Raw genomic sequence first — 16,917 nt, 5'->3', positions numbered from 1 at the left:
TTCTTTTCTTGCTTTTGGGTTCCTTTCCTCACACTTTCTCTGGAGTCCTCTCACTGCCCTTCAGGCTAGGTGGGAAGATCAAAGCGGGAGGTACAGACTGTGAAAAGAAATTTGCATCTCTAGTGAAGACGGTTAAGGACCCAGGCCTCTATAAAATTACCACCTAATCCTTTCAGTGTGGCCTAGGTGAAAAGGCCAGTTCCACCTCTTACCACCTAGGTTGCTTGACCTTAGGCGAGAACCTAATGTTTCCAAGCCTTAGTTGCTCCATCTGCCAAATGGGGCTTAATTTACGGACCGCGGAAGAGAATCATACTGAGTAAACATGGCTGTTTAGCTGAAGCTATGATGTTCTTAGCAGAACCTTGGGGTGAAGGGTTGAAATGGAGGCCCTGTTTAAGTGTGTGCATTCCGAGAATAAGGACCATCCGCTATTTCCCCATCCCTATGTGTGGGTGAGTAGAGGTGGATTGGGCAGTAAACTCCTGCGCCTTCTATATTCTAACCTATAACGGGGGAAGCTTGTTAGGTGCTTTTATTGTGCCCTTTCTCGATAACACGTGTGTTTGTGTGTGTGTGTGAGGACAAGGTCCACCAGCTTAACTGCCAGGAGCGGAGGGCCGGGGCAGTGCTTCGGTCTCCTAGACCCCGCGGCAGAGCCAGCCAGGGCTCCACGTGTTCCCCTAGACCACGGATTTTCCCCAGAGAGGTGCTGGCAAGCCTGCAGTGTCTGGCTGCTGGGCGCAGATGCATCCCCAGCCTCGCACCGGCACCCCCCACCCCCCGGGAGTCCCGGGCTTTCGCTGCCTGCAGTGGAGGGGCTGGGCGGGGTGGTGGTGGGGCGCTCCTGGCTGGCAAGTGGATGTAGCGAATTTAGCCAGTGTGCCCTGCTCGCTCTTCGATTTCAAGGTAAAAAGCGCAGCTGCCTGAAAGTGTAGTTAAAGACAGGCTGCCAAGGGGAGGGGGGGCAGGCCAGGCGCCTGCCTTAGCCCTACGGCTCAGCTCAGGGAATACTTGCGCCTCCGTAGGGGAGAGTGTGACAACTGAGCTGCCTAGCCCACCGCTCGCTCACCTGTGGGTCGGAGGCTGGGGTGGGGGTGGGGCGGGAGGTGGTGAGGGGCGGGGCCAAGGCACAACCAACCAATGGGGAAGGGGCATTCAATCGACTGCTGCATTTGCCCTGGAAAGTGGAGGGGGCAGGAGCGGGGGAAAGTTTCAAGCTTCAGAGCAATGGAAGGCCTTGGTGGGGGGCCAAAATCACCCAGGTCGCTTGGGGCACAGGGTCAGGACGTGGGGACTAGAAAATGCAGGCTCTCGCTACCTCTGCCAGGAGCTTCAGGCCCCACCCCTGCTGCCTCTCCTTTCCAAGGCTCCCTGGCCCACCCGCCCACGGTTGTTGGCCGGACAGCGCCCCCTGCTGGAAGTCGGCTCTTGTGTCCTGCGTACCAGGGTTGACGCTCTGGGAAACTGCAACCGCCTGGGCTGCCCAGCCCTGGGAGCTGCCAGAACGGAGGAGAACGAGCTCACTAGCCTCAGATCCCGCAGCTTTGGAGACGCAGGCAATGGCATGTTTAAAAATACATGATGGGATCAGAAAGACCTATGCTCGTGAGAATACCTTCTTGTCCTGCCCCTCCCACCGGGCCTGACCCTCCTATCACCCAGTCCCACTCAGGAATGAAGAAATAGTCATGAGGCAGGAGGGGCAGCAGAAAAGAGCAGGAGTTTAGGAGTCGCCTGCAACACCTGGTGACCATAGGCACTGGCATAAGAAGCAGCTGCCTTCAGTGTTCTATGAGGTCAAAAAGGCTGTGGTAGCCCCCCAAGTATCAGTTGTCCTTCTCCCTGCCCTCTTGCCGGCCACAGCATAAGGCTGAGATCCCCACGATTAGGTACAGGACTCGTTCACTCTTTCAGCAAACATTTATTGAGCACCTACTGTGTGGCAGGCACTGTGCTAGGCGCTGGGGATACATCAGTGACTAACACACAGTCCCTGTCCTTGAGGAGCTCACAGTCTATTGGAAGGGAAACATATAAACATGTAACTAAGGACCTACCATGTGGTAAGTGCTACAGTAAGAGGTATACACCAAGTGCTGTGGGAGCCCAGAAGAGGCAGTAAGAAAGACATCAGCTGCTGAGGCTGAGGAGCAAGTCTCTTGACTCCATTAAGCCATCACAAAGGCAGGGATGTTGTTGCCACACAATCCTGGTTAAAAGAAACTTGTCTCCTGAGGTTCTCCTCTAGCTTTCTCCCATAAGTATATCAGCACTGGTTAGTTTATCGTATCAGCTAATTTAACACTTTGAGTTAGGAAAGAAACTGGACAGGGAAGTTTCTTTAGGGGTAGAGTACGTTCAAAGTAATAACAACTCTTGGGCGTAGGGGCTGGGCGTGGTGGGGGTGAGGGGAGAGACATGAGGGCACTGAGCCAGGGAGTTCAGACCCTGGGCAGTGGAGCACCTGGGGTGAGTGCCTGTGCAAAGGGAAGGTCGGCATCACCTACCTCAAAGTTTGGTCCCCATCACTCACCAGCTCAATCAGTAACCGTTTGCTGATGTTCACTAGATGCTTCATACGTAGTGTGCCCTGCTCTGTGGGTGACACAATCCCCTGCCCCTTGGAAAGTAACACACTAACTGGGGGAGACTAAGTAAGTCCAGGTCATTGAAGATTTAAGTAATAATTTTTGATTATAACAGAGATGTCACAGGCTGTTTGTGCTGATTTGCCAAAAGAGTGGCAGTAGCTCCAAGTTTCAAATAAAGAACTCTGGGAAAGGCAGCTTCCACCAACGGAGTCTTGAAGGATAGATAGTATGCAGTTGGTACTAGTGGGGTGGGAGGAACATTCTAGTTGAGCAGAACCAGGTAAAGCAAGAACACAGAAGTGGGAGACTTAAACAGAGGTTTGTTCGAAGGCCAGTGAGTGCATTGGTTTGGCTGGAGCAATACATTGGGGGTGGGGAAGCAATGTGAGAGATGACTGGGGAAGTCCAATGGGACCCGATGGCAAAGGACCTTGCTGAAAGGTCAAGGACTTGGGAACTTGTCTGAAGACAGGGCTGAGGCTAAACCCAACATAATTTTGAAACTACTGCCCTGAACCTCAAAGTGGCCCCCTCACCCCTCCTGGAGGACTCCCAGACTGCCTCATGATTCAGCAAATAAATGGTTAGTGCCCAGCTGCCTGGAGGTTATATTGAGTATCATCTCTACCTAAGCAATGAGGAGCCTCTGAAGGCTTTTTACCAGACCAGAACTGGTGCCCTGGCAGAGGGAATAAGACAGGTCACAGGGGGGGCTCTGGATGTGTCTGGGAGCAGGATAAGCTCTGCATAGTTTGAGGCTCTGGGAATTTGGAAGGGAAGCTAGACTTGAGAGACATGGCAAATGGCACTGGGCTTCAGGAGATGGGTCAAGTGAAGGCAGCCATCAGATGGTTCTGAAATGTCAAGCTTAGAAGGTCAGGAAAATAGCGGCACTGTTAATAAAAATAGACAAGTCATGACAGCTTTTTTTTTTCCCTTGGAAAGGGTGTGTGTGTGTGTGTGTGTGTGTGTGTGTGTGTAAACTTTCAACATCAACTTTTGGGAGAGGGGCCATCGTTGAGGGCCTGGCAGGCATCTAGGTGGAAATGTCCAGCAGACCCCTGGACATGTGACCCTGAAGCTGAGGAGAAAACTGGGGGGCTGGAGCCCTAGATTTCAGACTCATCCCCAAAGAGCTGAGCCAGACCCAAGAGAATGGATGAGACCCTTGGGTTATACCCGCACTGAACGTGGTAGATCCGGAGCCAGCACGACACAGAGAGCAGGTGACAGAAGGTGCAGTTAAGCCCAGCTAGTGCAGGAAGTGTCAGGAAGTAGTGTCACATGCTGTGAGGGTTCATAGGGGCCAAGAACTTTGAAGCCATTTGATGTTACCACGAAGATGTCAGTGACCTTCAGGTGATGAGTTATGTGGAGTTGGGGTGAGGGGGACAGGGCCACCCCTGACCCATGCAGCATCTTTATACCAAAGGAAAAAAAAAAAAGAAAGAAAAATCAAAGGTAACTTTCTCAAGATGCTTTACTTTCTACCATCAGGATAACTGTCTTAATAAACTGATTTATTAGAAAAAGACACTTTAATGCCAAGTGCTGGAGACATGTAATAAATACACCTGCACAACTGTATATGGTCCCCCCGCCGAGGGAAAAACAAGAGAGTGGGAGAGGATGATAACAGGCTTGGCAGTGACTGAAAGAAGGGAAAAGCAACCTGGGGAGGTAGATCAAGTGGATGGTTTTTCACCACGGACATAGCAAAGGTCCTGAGGCACTGATTCACATTAACCAAATTCACCAGATACCGTAACTGTTTCCAAGGCTGACATGTTTTAGCTCTTAGCTTTGCCCCCCACACTTGGCAGGAGAGGAGCAAGCTTATTTCAAAGAAGGGAGAGGGGAGGAGATCCAGGCCCTAGGTGGAGGAGTTGACTTTAAGAGAGAATCAGTTGGCCCTTCCTTAGAAAGAGGGAAGAGGGAAGCAAGAAGCCATGTGGAGACAGAAGTGCCGTGGGAGCTCACATCTGCTGGCTCCTGTCTCCTTGGTGAAGAAGGAATCAGGGTCAGGTGCGAAAGTTCAAGAGGGGTAACAGTCTACGTGAATGTCTGCTGTAGCCATGGAAGGGGCGAGTGGGTTGGCAAACTTATGAGGTAAGTAAAAGGCTGGCTGAGCGGCAGGCACGCATGAGCAGTAATGGAGGCAGATCCGATCTGCATTGCTAATCAACCATCCCCAGCAATTCCTGACTGCAGGAAACTATGAGGAGCAACATTAATCAACAGAGAACTCAGGATTCAGGGTGTGGGCCAGACGCAAACATTGGTCTCACAGCCCCAAGCCCTCAGTGCAAACATTCAATGAACTCAGCCCTGCCTGGGGACTTGGTGGCTAGGTCTACCCCTAGAGGGACACTCAGCCCCTGTCTAACTCTTCAATCACAGCCTTCTGCAGCAGTCAAGGTTCCAAACATGCTGTCAAGTGACTGGCAGGCAATGAAGCCAACGCCAGAAAGAAATCTCAGTCTAGGCTGGAGGGCTGCTCCCCAGGGCTCAGTTCCCTCTCCTCTCTTCATGCTTTTATCGCACTCGGCTTTCTCCTGTCCCTTAGAACTGTAGTTACTTCAACACTCACACACAACAATTGAAGCACTTCTACCCAGGACCTGCTCCAGCTCTGTGACATCTCTCCAGATCTGGGGATCCAACCTGTACCCCAGAGTCTCAGAACAACTGAACCTTGGTTTGTACAAAGGGAACTAGAGAACACTTTTCCTTAAAACAAATCCTCATCTCTGTGGCTGACCCACAGAGACACATGTTCTTAGAAACCTCACAGTGTCCCTTTGTCGTCTGCAAAGAAAGGGAGATACAGACCCATGAGTACACACAAATACATAACGAAATATTCACATGTGAAATAGTAACTTCCCTGCTGAGGGAACATATAGTGAAATACACCCAGGCAAAAATGGCTCTTCCCACAAAGCCCCTGCACCTGCCCTGGCCACCAACTTCTCAGGAGCTTATCCCTTCATCGCCACATCAGCCCATTGCCCTGACAAGAGCATACCCCCTAGTGCTCTTGAAGGCCATGGCCCGATGCCAGGGATGCTCAAACTGGGCAAGGCTTGACCATGGTGACATCAGGCAGGGATGGGCGTTGGGGGAATTGGGTGTATTGACATTCCACTAAAATGTAAGGGCTGGTGAGCTACTTAAGTCAGACTCTGCTAGAGTCAATCCACATGAAAATGATGCTCAGCTTTGCCTGGTAGGTCATACTTCCCTGACCCCTCTATCTATATGTTATGGGGCTCCATCTTAATGAGGGAAGTGGGGTTGAATGGAGAGAAGGAGGCTGGGGTTGAGGACCTAGTCAGTAGGCTCCCAGATGTGGTCACACTAGGCTCAGCCATAACCAGGGACCCTGAGCCTGAGGAGAGCTCAAGTTCAGCCACCGGGGTCAGCCCAACAGTGGGGCAGCTGGGAGGAGACAAAGTCTGGTTTCCCAGAAGACTCGGGTTGTGGGAGCCCCTGGAAACCACGTGGGTTGGAAGTGGCTGAAGGTGAGCTTGATCTCTCAGAAGCTCCCTCAGGGTCTCTTCGGGAACCAGTAGCCCCTCCACGGGGGCCCCAGTCACCACACCCTGCACATAAGAGGAGGATCTCAGTGGCCCATCCTTGACCCCAGGGGCTGCTGTGGAACCGGAAGTCCTGATGAAGGCAGCAATGACAGTCCCAGGGGGCTGAGAGCTGGGCCCCGCCGCTCCAGCACCTGTCATGGAGGGTGTGGTTGGATTGGTCGAACGGTTGGCCCCAGTGAGAAGCTGGGGGAGGCCACTGAGAATCAGTGGAGTTCCTGGTGCTGCCACCTGGCTCTCTTGGAAACTGGTGTTCACGGGGAAGGAGGCCTGCAAAGTGAAGGTGTCCTTGAAGGTCGAAGCCGGCGGGACACTCTGGAGAACGAGCTGAGTTGAAGCAGTAGTACTAGCAGGAGGGCCATTGGTTAGCACTGTGGTCAGGGGGATCGTCTGCAGGGTCAAGGCAGAGGCTGACCCCACAGGGGCCACTCCTAGATGGATGTTGCTGGGCACTGAAGACGCACTGAGAAGAAACAGAAAACAGATTCAGTTAAGGCAAGAGGCATCTCCCAACTGGCTAGAAAGGAGGGCACAGGAGGAGAGGAGCGGAAGGTGTTTTGTTTCTTGGTTTTTGTTTTGGCTGACATTTATTGAGTTATAGGTCAGAGACACTTGAAATAATTGACATGCAGTATTTTCCTCAATCTTCCAAGTAGCTCAGAAGTTGAATAAGATTCATAATCTGATTGTACAGCTTGAGGAAACTGAGGCATAGAGAAGTTATGTCACTTGCCCTGGATCACACAGCTAGTAGCACAGGCTCACATCTAGGCTTTCTGACTCCATAGCTTGTGTTCCTCACTGTTCCAGTCTACTGCCTTCTCTCCTTAGGAGAGCATCTCGGTGACCCATGCCAGTATAGTGAACACACAACCCAGACAAAACACAACCTTTCCTGGGAAAATTGGAAGTATTTAGCATGGACAAGAAGTATCAAGAGCCCTGGCTGGTGCGGCTCAGTGGATTGAGCGCCGGCCTATGAACCAAATGGTTACCAGTTGGATTCCCAGTCAGGGCACATGCTTGGGTTGCAGGCCAGGTCCCCTATCCCCAGTAGGGGGCGTGCGAGGCAACCACACATTAATGTTTCTCTCCCTCTCTTTTTCCCTCCCTTCCCCTCTCTCTAAAAATAAACAAATAAAATATTAAAACAAAAAAGAAGTATCAAGAGCCTTCTGGGTGGACCCGGTGGGCCTGAGGAAAGCAGGGTGGGTGTCTCTGTAACACATTCTGTTGCTTCTTTTCTTTTTTTTTAATCCTCACCTGAGGATATGTTTTTCTACTGATTTGAAAGAGAGAGGAATGGAGAGAGAAAGAAGCATCGATGTAAGAGAAAAACATATATTGGTTGCCTCCCATATGTGCCCCACTGGGGATTGATCCCACAACCTAGGTATGTGCCCTGACTGAGGATTGAACCTGCAACCTTTCGGCGTACAGGGACAACACTCCAACTTACTCAGCACCTGGCCCGTGGCTGTTGCCTCTTTTTTAGAGTTGGGGAGGGTTAGAGAAGGAGGCCCAGATGTGGGGGGCCTTGGTGGCTGCTTGGGGAGCCCTGTAAGGTAAAAGGAACAGCCCCAGCTAACAATGGAAGTCTCCCAGCTCAAGTGCTGGCATTGCCATGACTTTGGTGTGTGACTACGGGCAAGCTTCTTTTCCCCTCTTGACCAACAAGTATGCTACTGGCTTCCCAGGGATTCGTGACGGTCTTATGAGATTGGACACACAGCAGAACTTTGCAAGGAGCTGAAAACTATCCCCCAACTTAAGTACAATGGGAAGACTCATAATGACCCAGGTGCCCTTACCTTGCAGCTTTGGTGAGTTTGGCCTGGCCCTCTGGTGGAGAGACAAGCACAGTGGAGGTAGTAGGGATCTCCTCATCTAGAGACATTCCCAATTCCAGACTTGCTGATGGCTGGAGACCGACCTGCTGAACCTTTGGCTTTTCCCAGGGAGGGCTGCCCTTGCTCTGGGGAGTGGCTCTGGATGAGACCCTGGAGCTGGCTCGCCGGGCAGTGCTGGTGGAGGAGGCAGAGGCCTTAGGGGATGCCTCTGCCACTTCACTTTTCTCATCCTCATCGTCGATCACCACTAGGTCCTTGGGCATCTCTTTAAACTGGTACACCAGCCTCTGCCCTTCCACTTTGGCAAGGATGCCCCTCTGGTAGTAATATCTGTGGGGAAAGGGGTGAGGAGTTAGTCAAGGACATACTGCCCTCCAGGGCAGAGCAAGTATGAGGTGCAGGCTGGCCAGGCACCCGAGGGGAGCTCAAGGGCAAGGGCACTGGTTAAGACCAACTGTTAGACTTACAAGGCTTTTATGAAACATCCTCCCCCAGAGGACTCAAAGGGTCCATGAAAAGGTGTTTGACATGCCAACGCCCACCTTGCTTTGGGGTGGAGGGTAAGTAATGGATGAGAGAAGGTGTATGGAGGGTGGGAGCTTCAGCAGTCCTGCAGCTTTAGACTCCATCTGTGGGTCACTCTGACCCAGCTCCCTAGGTCTCTGGCTTGAAGCTTGTGAACAAAGACCTTCTTGGGGATGAAGGCCATAAAATGCTCTTCTTGTGTCAAAAGAGAAAAACCTAGGACAGAGCTGCAAGAGGGAGGGAATTTTTCCTTCCAGAGAGAGCCTGGGGAGTGGGCTCAGGGCCAAGGAAATGGGAGCATTAGGGGGCCCTACAGCAGGAGGGCTTCCTTGCACATAACAAAGAGCTTGGCAGGGACCCGCAGAAGCTCCTACCTTAGCGCCCTTCCCATAGTCTCATAGTTCATGTCAGGCTTGTTTTTCTGCTTCCCCCACAGCTTGGACACAGCTTTGGAGTCCACCAGCTTGAAGATGCCTTTCTCTCGCTGGGTCCACTTGATGTACTTGGGGCAGGTGTTCCTGTCTTGCAGAAGTGCCAGGAGGAACTCCCACAGATAGATGGTGTTGCCTGAAGAGGGGCAGGTGGTGAGGGGCAGTGCAGGTACCCCGGCTCCCTTCCCGCCTCACCTGACTCCCAGTCATACCTTTGCCATCCTTAGATTTTTTCCGTATGGGGACACTGGGGTCAGTGACAGGTGAGGTACTGCGGTTGCCCTTTGTCTTCCGGACTGTGAGGAAAAGGCGAGAGAAGGATGAGGCTGAGACCATGGCAGGCGCTGCAGGCCAGGCTCCCAAGAGGGAGGGCCTGAAGCTTATCAAGTTGGGTGCAACAAAGCAGACAAGCAAGACCCTAGGATCGTTCTCCTTGGCCACAGCCCTCAGGTACATGCACCTGCCCAGTGGTCTGCCCGCATGTTCAGGCCCCAGAGATACCCCCAAACACCACTACTATGTGGGGCAATGTGGTGCTTGCACGTGAGTCACCTGTAGGTCCAAATCTGCCTAACCTCATTTTCGAAATGAAAAGGCAGCCTAGAGGTGTGACTGTTGTGTGGGTCAGTGGGGTTCTGCCTGCCATGCTGACAAGGCAGTATCAATCAGACATCACCCGAGTAAATTAGTAACAGTGGGGCTTGGGGAAGCCCAAAGTCCTCTCCCATATATAGCCTTGGCTCCATGGGTTCCCAGAAGGAAGATAAGCACACAAAGCACAGGGCAGAGGCCCCCAGGGGGCCAAAGACTGGCCATGGGGCCAAGCCTGGCATCTGAATACTCAGCCTAGGATTCAACCCATTGGGGTCAATGGTTCTGGAAGAGTTTCCATCTATGCTGGGCAGATAGCAGTGACCTGGGAAATGTCAGGCTTTGGGCAGGCCAACCGATGAGTCCAGATTTTACAAAAGGAGACCTTTTCCTCCATCTTTGCCATACCAGAGAGCTGTCCTCTTAACGTGTCTGTGAGCCTCCACCCACTCACCTCTATGGCCTCCCTGACTGCCTCTCTACTATTACCCACCCCCTTGAACACACACACACACACACACACACACACACACACACACACACTTTCTCTCTGTCTCTTACTTCTCTTCTTTGATTTTCCAGCCTTCTTGGCACTTTCCTCTCTGGGGACCGTGTCCTCCAGAGAATGCCCCTCCTGGTCACCAGTGTCATCAGCCCTGTTCAGGGCATTGGGCTCAGAGACAGGAAACAGGTAGTTGGGTAGATTGGTAGCTGGAGCAGTGTCTGGGTCTGGAAGGATCTCGGAGGTGCTGACTACAAAAGAAAGACCTCAGTTGGCTGCGGCCCAGTGCAGGGTAGGAGTGTGGTCTCCCAGTGCTCCAGAGAATGGCAGGGCCCCAGGGAGGGCAGAAGTGCTGTTCCCCCACAGCCCCAAGCACAGCATACACCTGACAATGCCTCATGTGTCTCGCACCACAAGAAGAGGAAACAGCTGCAGAGCTGCGGGCATAAGCTGGCCCCAATCACTGCTGCCACATTTGGAGCCCACTGCTGGTAATGGGGAAGTTCCAGGTGACACCCAAGGTAAAGGGCCACCTTGATTTAGTCGTTCACTTTGTTGCAACTAGAAGGAACCTTAGAAATTTTTTTTAGCCCAATTCCTCTGCTATCCTGATGAGGAAACGAAGACCCAGGGATGGCAGGTAATGTGCCCATGACACAGCAAGTTGGTACTTGGCACCTGGAGATACCAGTAAATATCTGTTGAATCCTGAATAAATATTAGTGATGGAGTTTGGATTAGAAATACTAGGACTTGCAGCTTCAGGACTTTCATCCCTGTACTGTATCCCAGCACCCCTTTGGGAGGGACAGTTAAGGCCAGGAATTCCTGTGGAGCCAGTACAAATGTCTGAGAGGGCTCTAGATAAGAAGCCTGCCTTGAGGGCCTTCTGGGAAGGGAGGGCCAGCCTCCAAGAACAAGAAAGCAATGAGGAGGTGCCAAGTCTGGTATATTTTAAAATAAGCCACACCCTGCATAGTCCTGCTGGGAGTCCAGAAGGACTTTCTAGGCCCTGGGAGAGGGGCCTAAAAAGTCACCCTGGCCAACAGTATTCAACCTTAAACAGGAAGTAGATTCTGACACATGCTATAACATGGATAAACCTTGAGGACATTATGCTCAGTGAAATAAAGTGGTCTCCAAAAGACAAGTACTGTCTTATTCCACTTACATGCAGTAGTCAAATCCATAAACACAAAGTAGAATGGGGTTGCCAGGAGCTGAAGGAAGGGGGAAATAGGAACTTGTTTAACGGGTGGAAAGTTTCAGTTCTGCAAGGTGAACAGCGTTCTGGAGAAGAACGGTGGTGATGGCTTCACAACAGTACAAATGAACTCAAGACCACTGAGCTGTTCACTGAAAATTGTTAAGGTGGTCAATTTTATGTGTACTTTACCCCAGTTTAAAAATTGAGGGCCTGGCCAGGGAGCTCGGTTGGTTAGAGCACTGTCCCAATACTCCAAGGTTTTGAGTTCAATCCCAGTCAGCTCACTTACAAGAACCAAGCGATGAATGCATCAGTAAGTGGGACAACAAGTCGATGTATCTCTCTTCTTCTCCCTTCCTCCACCTCTCTAAAATCGATTCTTTTAATTTGGAATAAAAAGTCACCCTGGCCACCTTTTCCTTGTCTGTGGTGCCTTCTAGCCCCTTCCCATTCCAGTCACAGCTCAAAAGCATGTTTACGTGTATGTCGGTGAGTGTGGGCAGAGATGCCTGTGTGCGCAAGTGCCTGAGAATGCAATGCATGGACGTGATCTCTGTAACTGGTATTTTGCGGTGCCTTGAGTTAAGGCACTGGGGTCCACACTTACAGATCTGCTTCTCATCCAGGATGTTGTTGGGAGACTCAACGTTGAGCAAGACTTCGGTGGTTGGCATGGTTTGTGAGGTTGCTTCATTTTCATCTGGTTCCAGTTCCATGGTAGAGGGGAGGAGAAAAGTTCTCTTAGGGTAGGCACAAGGTAGCGGGTACAGCCATGACCAGGGCTAGCCCAGAAAATAGTGCTCAGGAGCCAAAGGACAGCTGGGAAGGGGCCAGTGGACCTCCCACCTTCTCCATATACCCACCCAAGTTATCTTCACTCCTCATTGTCCCCCTCCATCTCAAAAGATCATGAATCCATTTAGATGGCTTCCCATACTACCCACTTAGATGGGTACTACCCATCAACACTACCTCTTGCTTGTCCCACCCACCACATCTAAGTTCCAACTGTTGGGGACCCTGCCTTTGCTGCATGTGTCACTATAAGCCATTGTGTGTGGGCTGCTGTTCCCAGAAGATAGACCCCTTTCTCCTCCACACCTTCCCTGCCCAGGAATGGCACAGACCTGCCAGCATAAAACTACCCTCCAGGACCTGATCCTCTGTCATGCACAAGGTCCTGTCCGTTATGATGCCATTGTGAGCGTCGTCCAGCTCCAGGCCTGAATACAGATGCAGTAATTCAGGGTAGGGTACCTGCTCCACAATCACAGCTGGGAATACTGAGGGGTCTTCCAGCTGTGAAGAAAGGGATCTGATTAAAGACCCACCTGCATCTTCCAGAAAGCCCTCCCTACCAGAATCTGGCCCTTCTTGCAATTTCTCACTGTTAGAACCCTCAGAAGCTGTCCTTTGTATAATATGACATTGCTCTGGGTCCAGCCTCATTAGGTGATTCTTTGAATTTTTAATTTATAGAGATGGGTTATCTCTGTACCACCTGCATTCAACCGAGTGAAGACAGTTTTAATTGGTGGTACTTACGGGTCAATCCATGGCCGGGGTCGGTGCTCAGTCTATGGAAAGGGCTAGGATCATCCTGAGGCCAGTGGGAAAGGACTAGCCAATAATAAAGGTGAAGGGCTCGATCTATAGTCAGGTGAGGGACTCAGGCTCCAGTAAGGGATGGGTACCCAGGGTTAGGGGCTCAAATTATAGACATCTTAGGGCACAGCCTTTGGCAATGAAGATGAAAGAACAGAGGCATTACAGAGATAGAAACATAAGCACCCAGTCACTTGCCTGGATGGGGAAGAGTGCTCCAATTTCCAGTTTGATTCAATGGGTACATGGGGACACTGTTCATGTTAAGGGGGAACCCAAGAGGAGGAGGAGAAACAAGTTTTTGGAGAAAAGTAAGAGGAACAGTGCCTGGATATGGTGAGTTTGAGGTACCCTAAAGATACTTAAGATGAATATGCCTCTCAGGGAGTCAAAAATATGTGTCCAACAGCTCAACAAGGTGGTCACTAAATCCCTTGGAATGGAAAAAATGATCAGGATGAGAACTGACCCCTGGAGGCCATGGTTGCTCTAAAACCAAGCAAAGCTACATGAAAAAAGGGGTGTGATCACAACTGTTTTTGTTTTTAACTTATGTATAACCCTGGCCGGTGTCAATCAGTTAGCTGGGTGTCATCCCATAAGCCAAAAGGTCACCAGTTTGATTCCTGGTCAGAGCAATTGCCTGGGTTGCAGGTTCGATCCCCTGTCAGGGCACACTCCCACATCAATGTTTCTCTCCCTCTGTTTCTCCCTCCCTCCACCCTCTCTAGAAGGAAATATACCAGAATGTTCATAATGATTTTATTTAAGTTGGGTGACTTTTCCCCTTTCTTTCTAGTTTTCTGTGTTTTTCAAATTTTCTTTCGTGGGACTGTTAGTTCTTTCTTCATGGAAAAAGAATGGGAATGCCCAGTTCTGCCTAATATGCCCGAAGGATCCAGAAGAGTAAATACTAATAAAATGCCTTTGGGTTTGGCCAGTGGGCCGTCACCCTGGCTAGAGCAGTTTCAAGGGCGTGCCGGAGTCCCAAGGCACATTAAAATGGCTTGCAGACAGGACGGACTGAGGCAGGCTGTTGGGTGTAGTGACTAAGGCCATCAAGTTAAGAGCTGTCTGTCCAATATGGTAGCCCCTAGCCACAGGTGACTATTTAAATATAAATATATTTTGTTTCAAAACTAAAAATCAGTTCTTCATTTGTGCTAGCCATTGTTCAAGTGCTCCATAGCCACATGAGACTAGTAGCCCCGTACTGGATAAGACAAATATAGAATACTTCCGGCATCTCAGAATGCTCTGCTGGACTGTGCTGATATAGAACCAGAGTGCCTGGGTTTGCAGCCAAGCTCTAGTACTTACTGGCAGTGTGACCCTGGGCAAGTTACCTAACCTTTTTATACATTGGTTTCTTTATTTGTAAAATTGGGGTGATCATATTATTGATTCCATAGGGTTGTTTAATTGGATCAATATGTATAAAGCAATTCGAACGGGGCCTGGCACAGAGTAGGTTCCCATTGTTTTAGGTTTTGGGGCCCTCTAGGAGACTGGTAACATTTTGTTTCTTAAGCTGGGTGCTGAGCTCATGGGTGTTCTTTCTTTCTTTTTTCCTTAAGCCTCACCCAAGGACATTTTCTTCATTGCTTTTAGAGAGAGAGGAAGAGGGAGAGAGAAGCATTGATTGGTTGCCACTCATACGCACTGGGACTGGGGATCATATGCACCTGGACAGAGGACCAAACCCACAACTGGCCAGGACCATGGGTGTTCGTTTTACCCTTATTCTTTAAATAGATATCTATATACATATATGTGTGATTTGTGCACTCTTTTGTATTCATGATAGTTTTTTGCAATAAAAACTGTTTCCTAAAAAGAATGAGAGAAAGGAGGTGAGAAAGTAAACACAGAGGGTGGAGCCTAGGCTGGAGAGAAGAAAGGCACTAAGAAGGTGGTAGTTTGAAGGAAGTGGGCGGGAGAGAGGGAAGGTTTTCTTTTATGGCTGTCTGGGAGGTCTGAAAGATACAAGGGAAAGAGAAGAGGTGACTCCTGGTTTGAGGTCTTCAAGGAGGCATAAGAGAAGGGATTAGGTACAGGGACAGGAGTTACCCTTGGAAGGAACAGGGATACTTCGTTCTCCCAGGCCAGCGGGAAGAAAATAAGAACGGTGATGTTATCAATAAAAGGGAGGAGGGAGGGAAACTGAGGGCGTCCTTGGCTTTGAGCTTCTCTGTGGATTGGAGGAGAGGCTGTCTGCTGAGGGTGAAGGGGCACGTGTGGGTTTGGAAGGCATGGGGTTGGGAGCTTCTATGAACAGACTCTATGAAGAACAGAAACAATTGCTGAGCAGACTAGAAACAAGTAAAAAATGACTAGTAGCATTTAGAACCCAGGTAAGTTTAGATTTTTCTTGCTTTCTCTTCCCATAATGCTTTCCATAAGGTTAGGCACCCCAGAGGTGTTCAATAAAACTGAGTAACTTTAAGTAAGACCCGACTGCACAGAAAGCACATGTGCTCAAAGCCCACTAGGGGGCAGCCTTTTGTAGTGCACTACGGATTGGACAAAGTTTTCCATCTTTACAAAGATTTAGGATACAGAGCATCAAAATTAGACTGAGGTACCCTTACAGATAATCTAGCTGGATCTCCTCTTGGTGAAGATGGGGAGATGGCAGCCAGATGAGGTAGGGGACAAAACTTGCCTAGGTGACACTGTGGCCAAACTGGGATCAGACCTCAGGACTGTTGACTCTTAATCTTCCATTCTTTCTACTGTACCTGGCTGCCTCTTCTTCATTTTGTGGAAAGAGGGGAGTGGAGGGTGGTGATGCCTGTGACAGGGCACTATCCTAAGATAGTGCATGAAAAACGTTCTCTCTTAGCCCCAGTGCAGGGCAAGGTATGGAGTGGTGGGGACCTGAGGGCCAGAAGTCTGTCCTATTTTCCAACTTCCTCCTACTAGAAGACTGCGTTTCCAGTTTACCCTGCATTTCAGATCAAGGTGGCTTTGGAGGGGTTCATCAACCAGGCTAGGGACATGAGTCTAAAGATACCAGGGATTGGACTCTACCCTATGGTTCCAATTGGCAGTGCTCATTCTTGCTACATGCTTGTCCCAGCAACTTTATCACTGTGACACTAGGGGGTGAAAGGAAGTGGCTGAAAATGCATAGGAAGGTCAGCGCGCACGACTGTGTATTCAGCCCACGTTGCTGCCTGGCCAACAGCTCAGCTGGTCTATTTAGCAGCTGCCTGGCTGACTTAGTGACTGCACGTGCCTTGCAATTGCACGTGGGCGACTGGCTCACTAAATGAGTGCCCAATGATTACTGACTGGCTGCATGAGTGACTAGTTGGCACACAGTCTCACTGGCAAGCAAGCCCAGTGCCCTGAACCTAGTAGGTGCTTGATCAATATTTGCTGACTGGCTAGCCGGCTAGCCGGCCAGCCGGCTGGCTTACTGGCTGTCTGCCTGCCTGCCTGTCTGTGTCTATCTGATCATCTGCGCTGGCTGACTGGGCTCCGTTCTGTGGGGCTGTACCTGGTGTATATCATCCATCCCGTTGCTTGCAAACTCAAAGATCAGGTCACTGGGCTGGAGGGTAATAGCCATGCCGTATTCTCAGAGCTGACAGCAGGATTCACAGGGCCCTCTGGAGCTGTGGGATTTTCTTGATGAAGAGATGCTGCTCAGGGACCTCAGAGATAGAGCCTACACCCCAAGCCACAGGAGAACAGTGGATGTAGAGAGCTGGAGTAGGTGGTGGTCTAAGCCAGGTTCAAGGCTGCATGCTGGGCTGGGCCAACCGCAGGAATGACCTAGAGAGAAGGGAGAGGTGGGGACAGTGAGTAAATTGCCTTCCTTGAGCTCTGTTCCCAGGACAGCTGGTGAACCAAAGGGACCCTGCCACGGCAGGGCAGATTGCCGGAAGAGGGATGGCTAAAAGAGGAGAGCAGTGAGAGAACAGGGAAGGAGAAGAAAGGAGCCAGGTAAAGAGAGGGGGAGAGGATGTTAACTGAGTCATCTCCAGTGGGAAGGGGCCAAGCCT

General features: G+C 50.5%; 1 protein-coding gene across 2 annotated transcripts in view; it reads right to left on the bottom strand.

The window, feature by feature from the left end:
* Positions 1-1,908: 1,908 nt before the first annotated feature.
* Positions 1,909-16,917, bottom strand: part of ELF4 (E74 like ETS transcription factor 4) — a 42,153-nt gene continuing 27,144 nt past the window's right edge. For both annotated transcript variants that reach the window (XM_045852262.1, XM_045852261.1), the window contains exons 2-9: positions 16,410-16,687; positions 12,427-12,598; positions 11,907-11,999; positions 10,152-10,343; positions 9,212-9,295; positions 8,943-9,135; positions 8,005-8,373; positions 1,909-6,656 (exon numbers count right to left, since the gene is read on the bottom strand). In XM_045852262.1, the coding sequence (XP_045708218.1) occupies positions 5,852-6,656; positions 8,005-8,373; positions 8,943-9,135; positions 9,212-9,295; positions 10,152-10,343; positions 11,907-11,999; positions 12,427-12,598; positions 16,410-16,481 (1,980 nt within the window). In that variant the 5' untranslated portion in view covers positions 16,482-16,687 and the 3' untranslated portion in view covers positions 1,909-5,851. The remainder of the gene's footprint in view (positions 6,657-8,004; positions 8,374-8,942; positions 9,136-9,211; positions 9,296-10,151; positions 10,344-11,906; positions 12,000-12,426; positions 12,599-16,409; positions 16,688-16,917) is intronic.

The sequence above is a fragment of the Phyllostomus hastatus genome, unplaced genomic scaffold, assembly GCF_019186645.2.
Source record: "Phyllostomus hastatus isolate PE091 unplaced genomic scaffold, TTU_PhHast_1.1 phas_contig_90, whole genome shotgun sequence".
NCBI lineage: Eukaryota > Metazoa > Chordata > Mammalia > Chiroptera > Phyllostomidae > Phyllostomus > Phyllostomus hastatus.
This window is presented reverse-complemented; position numbering and strand designations above follow the sequence as displayed.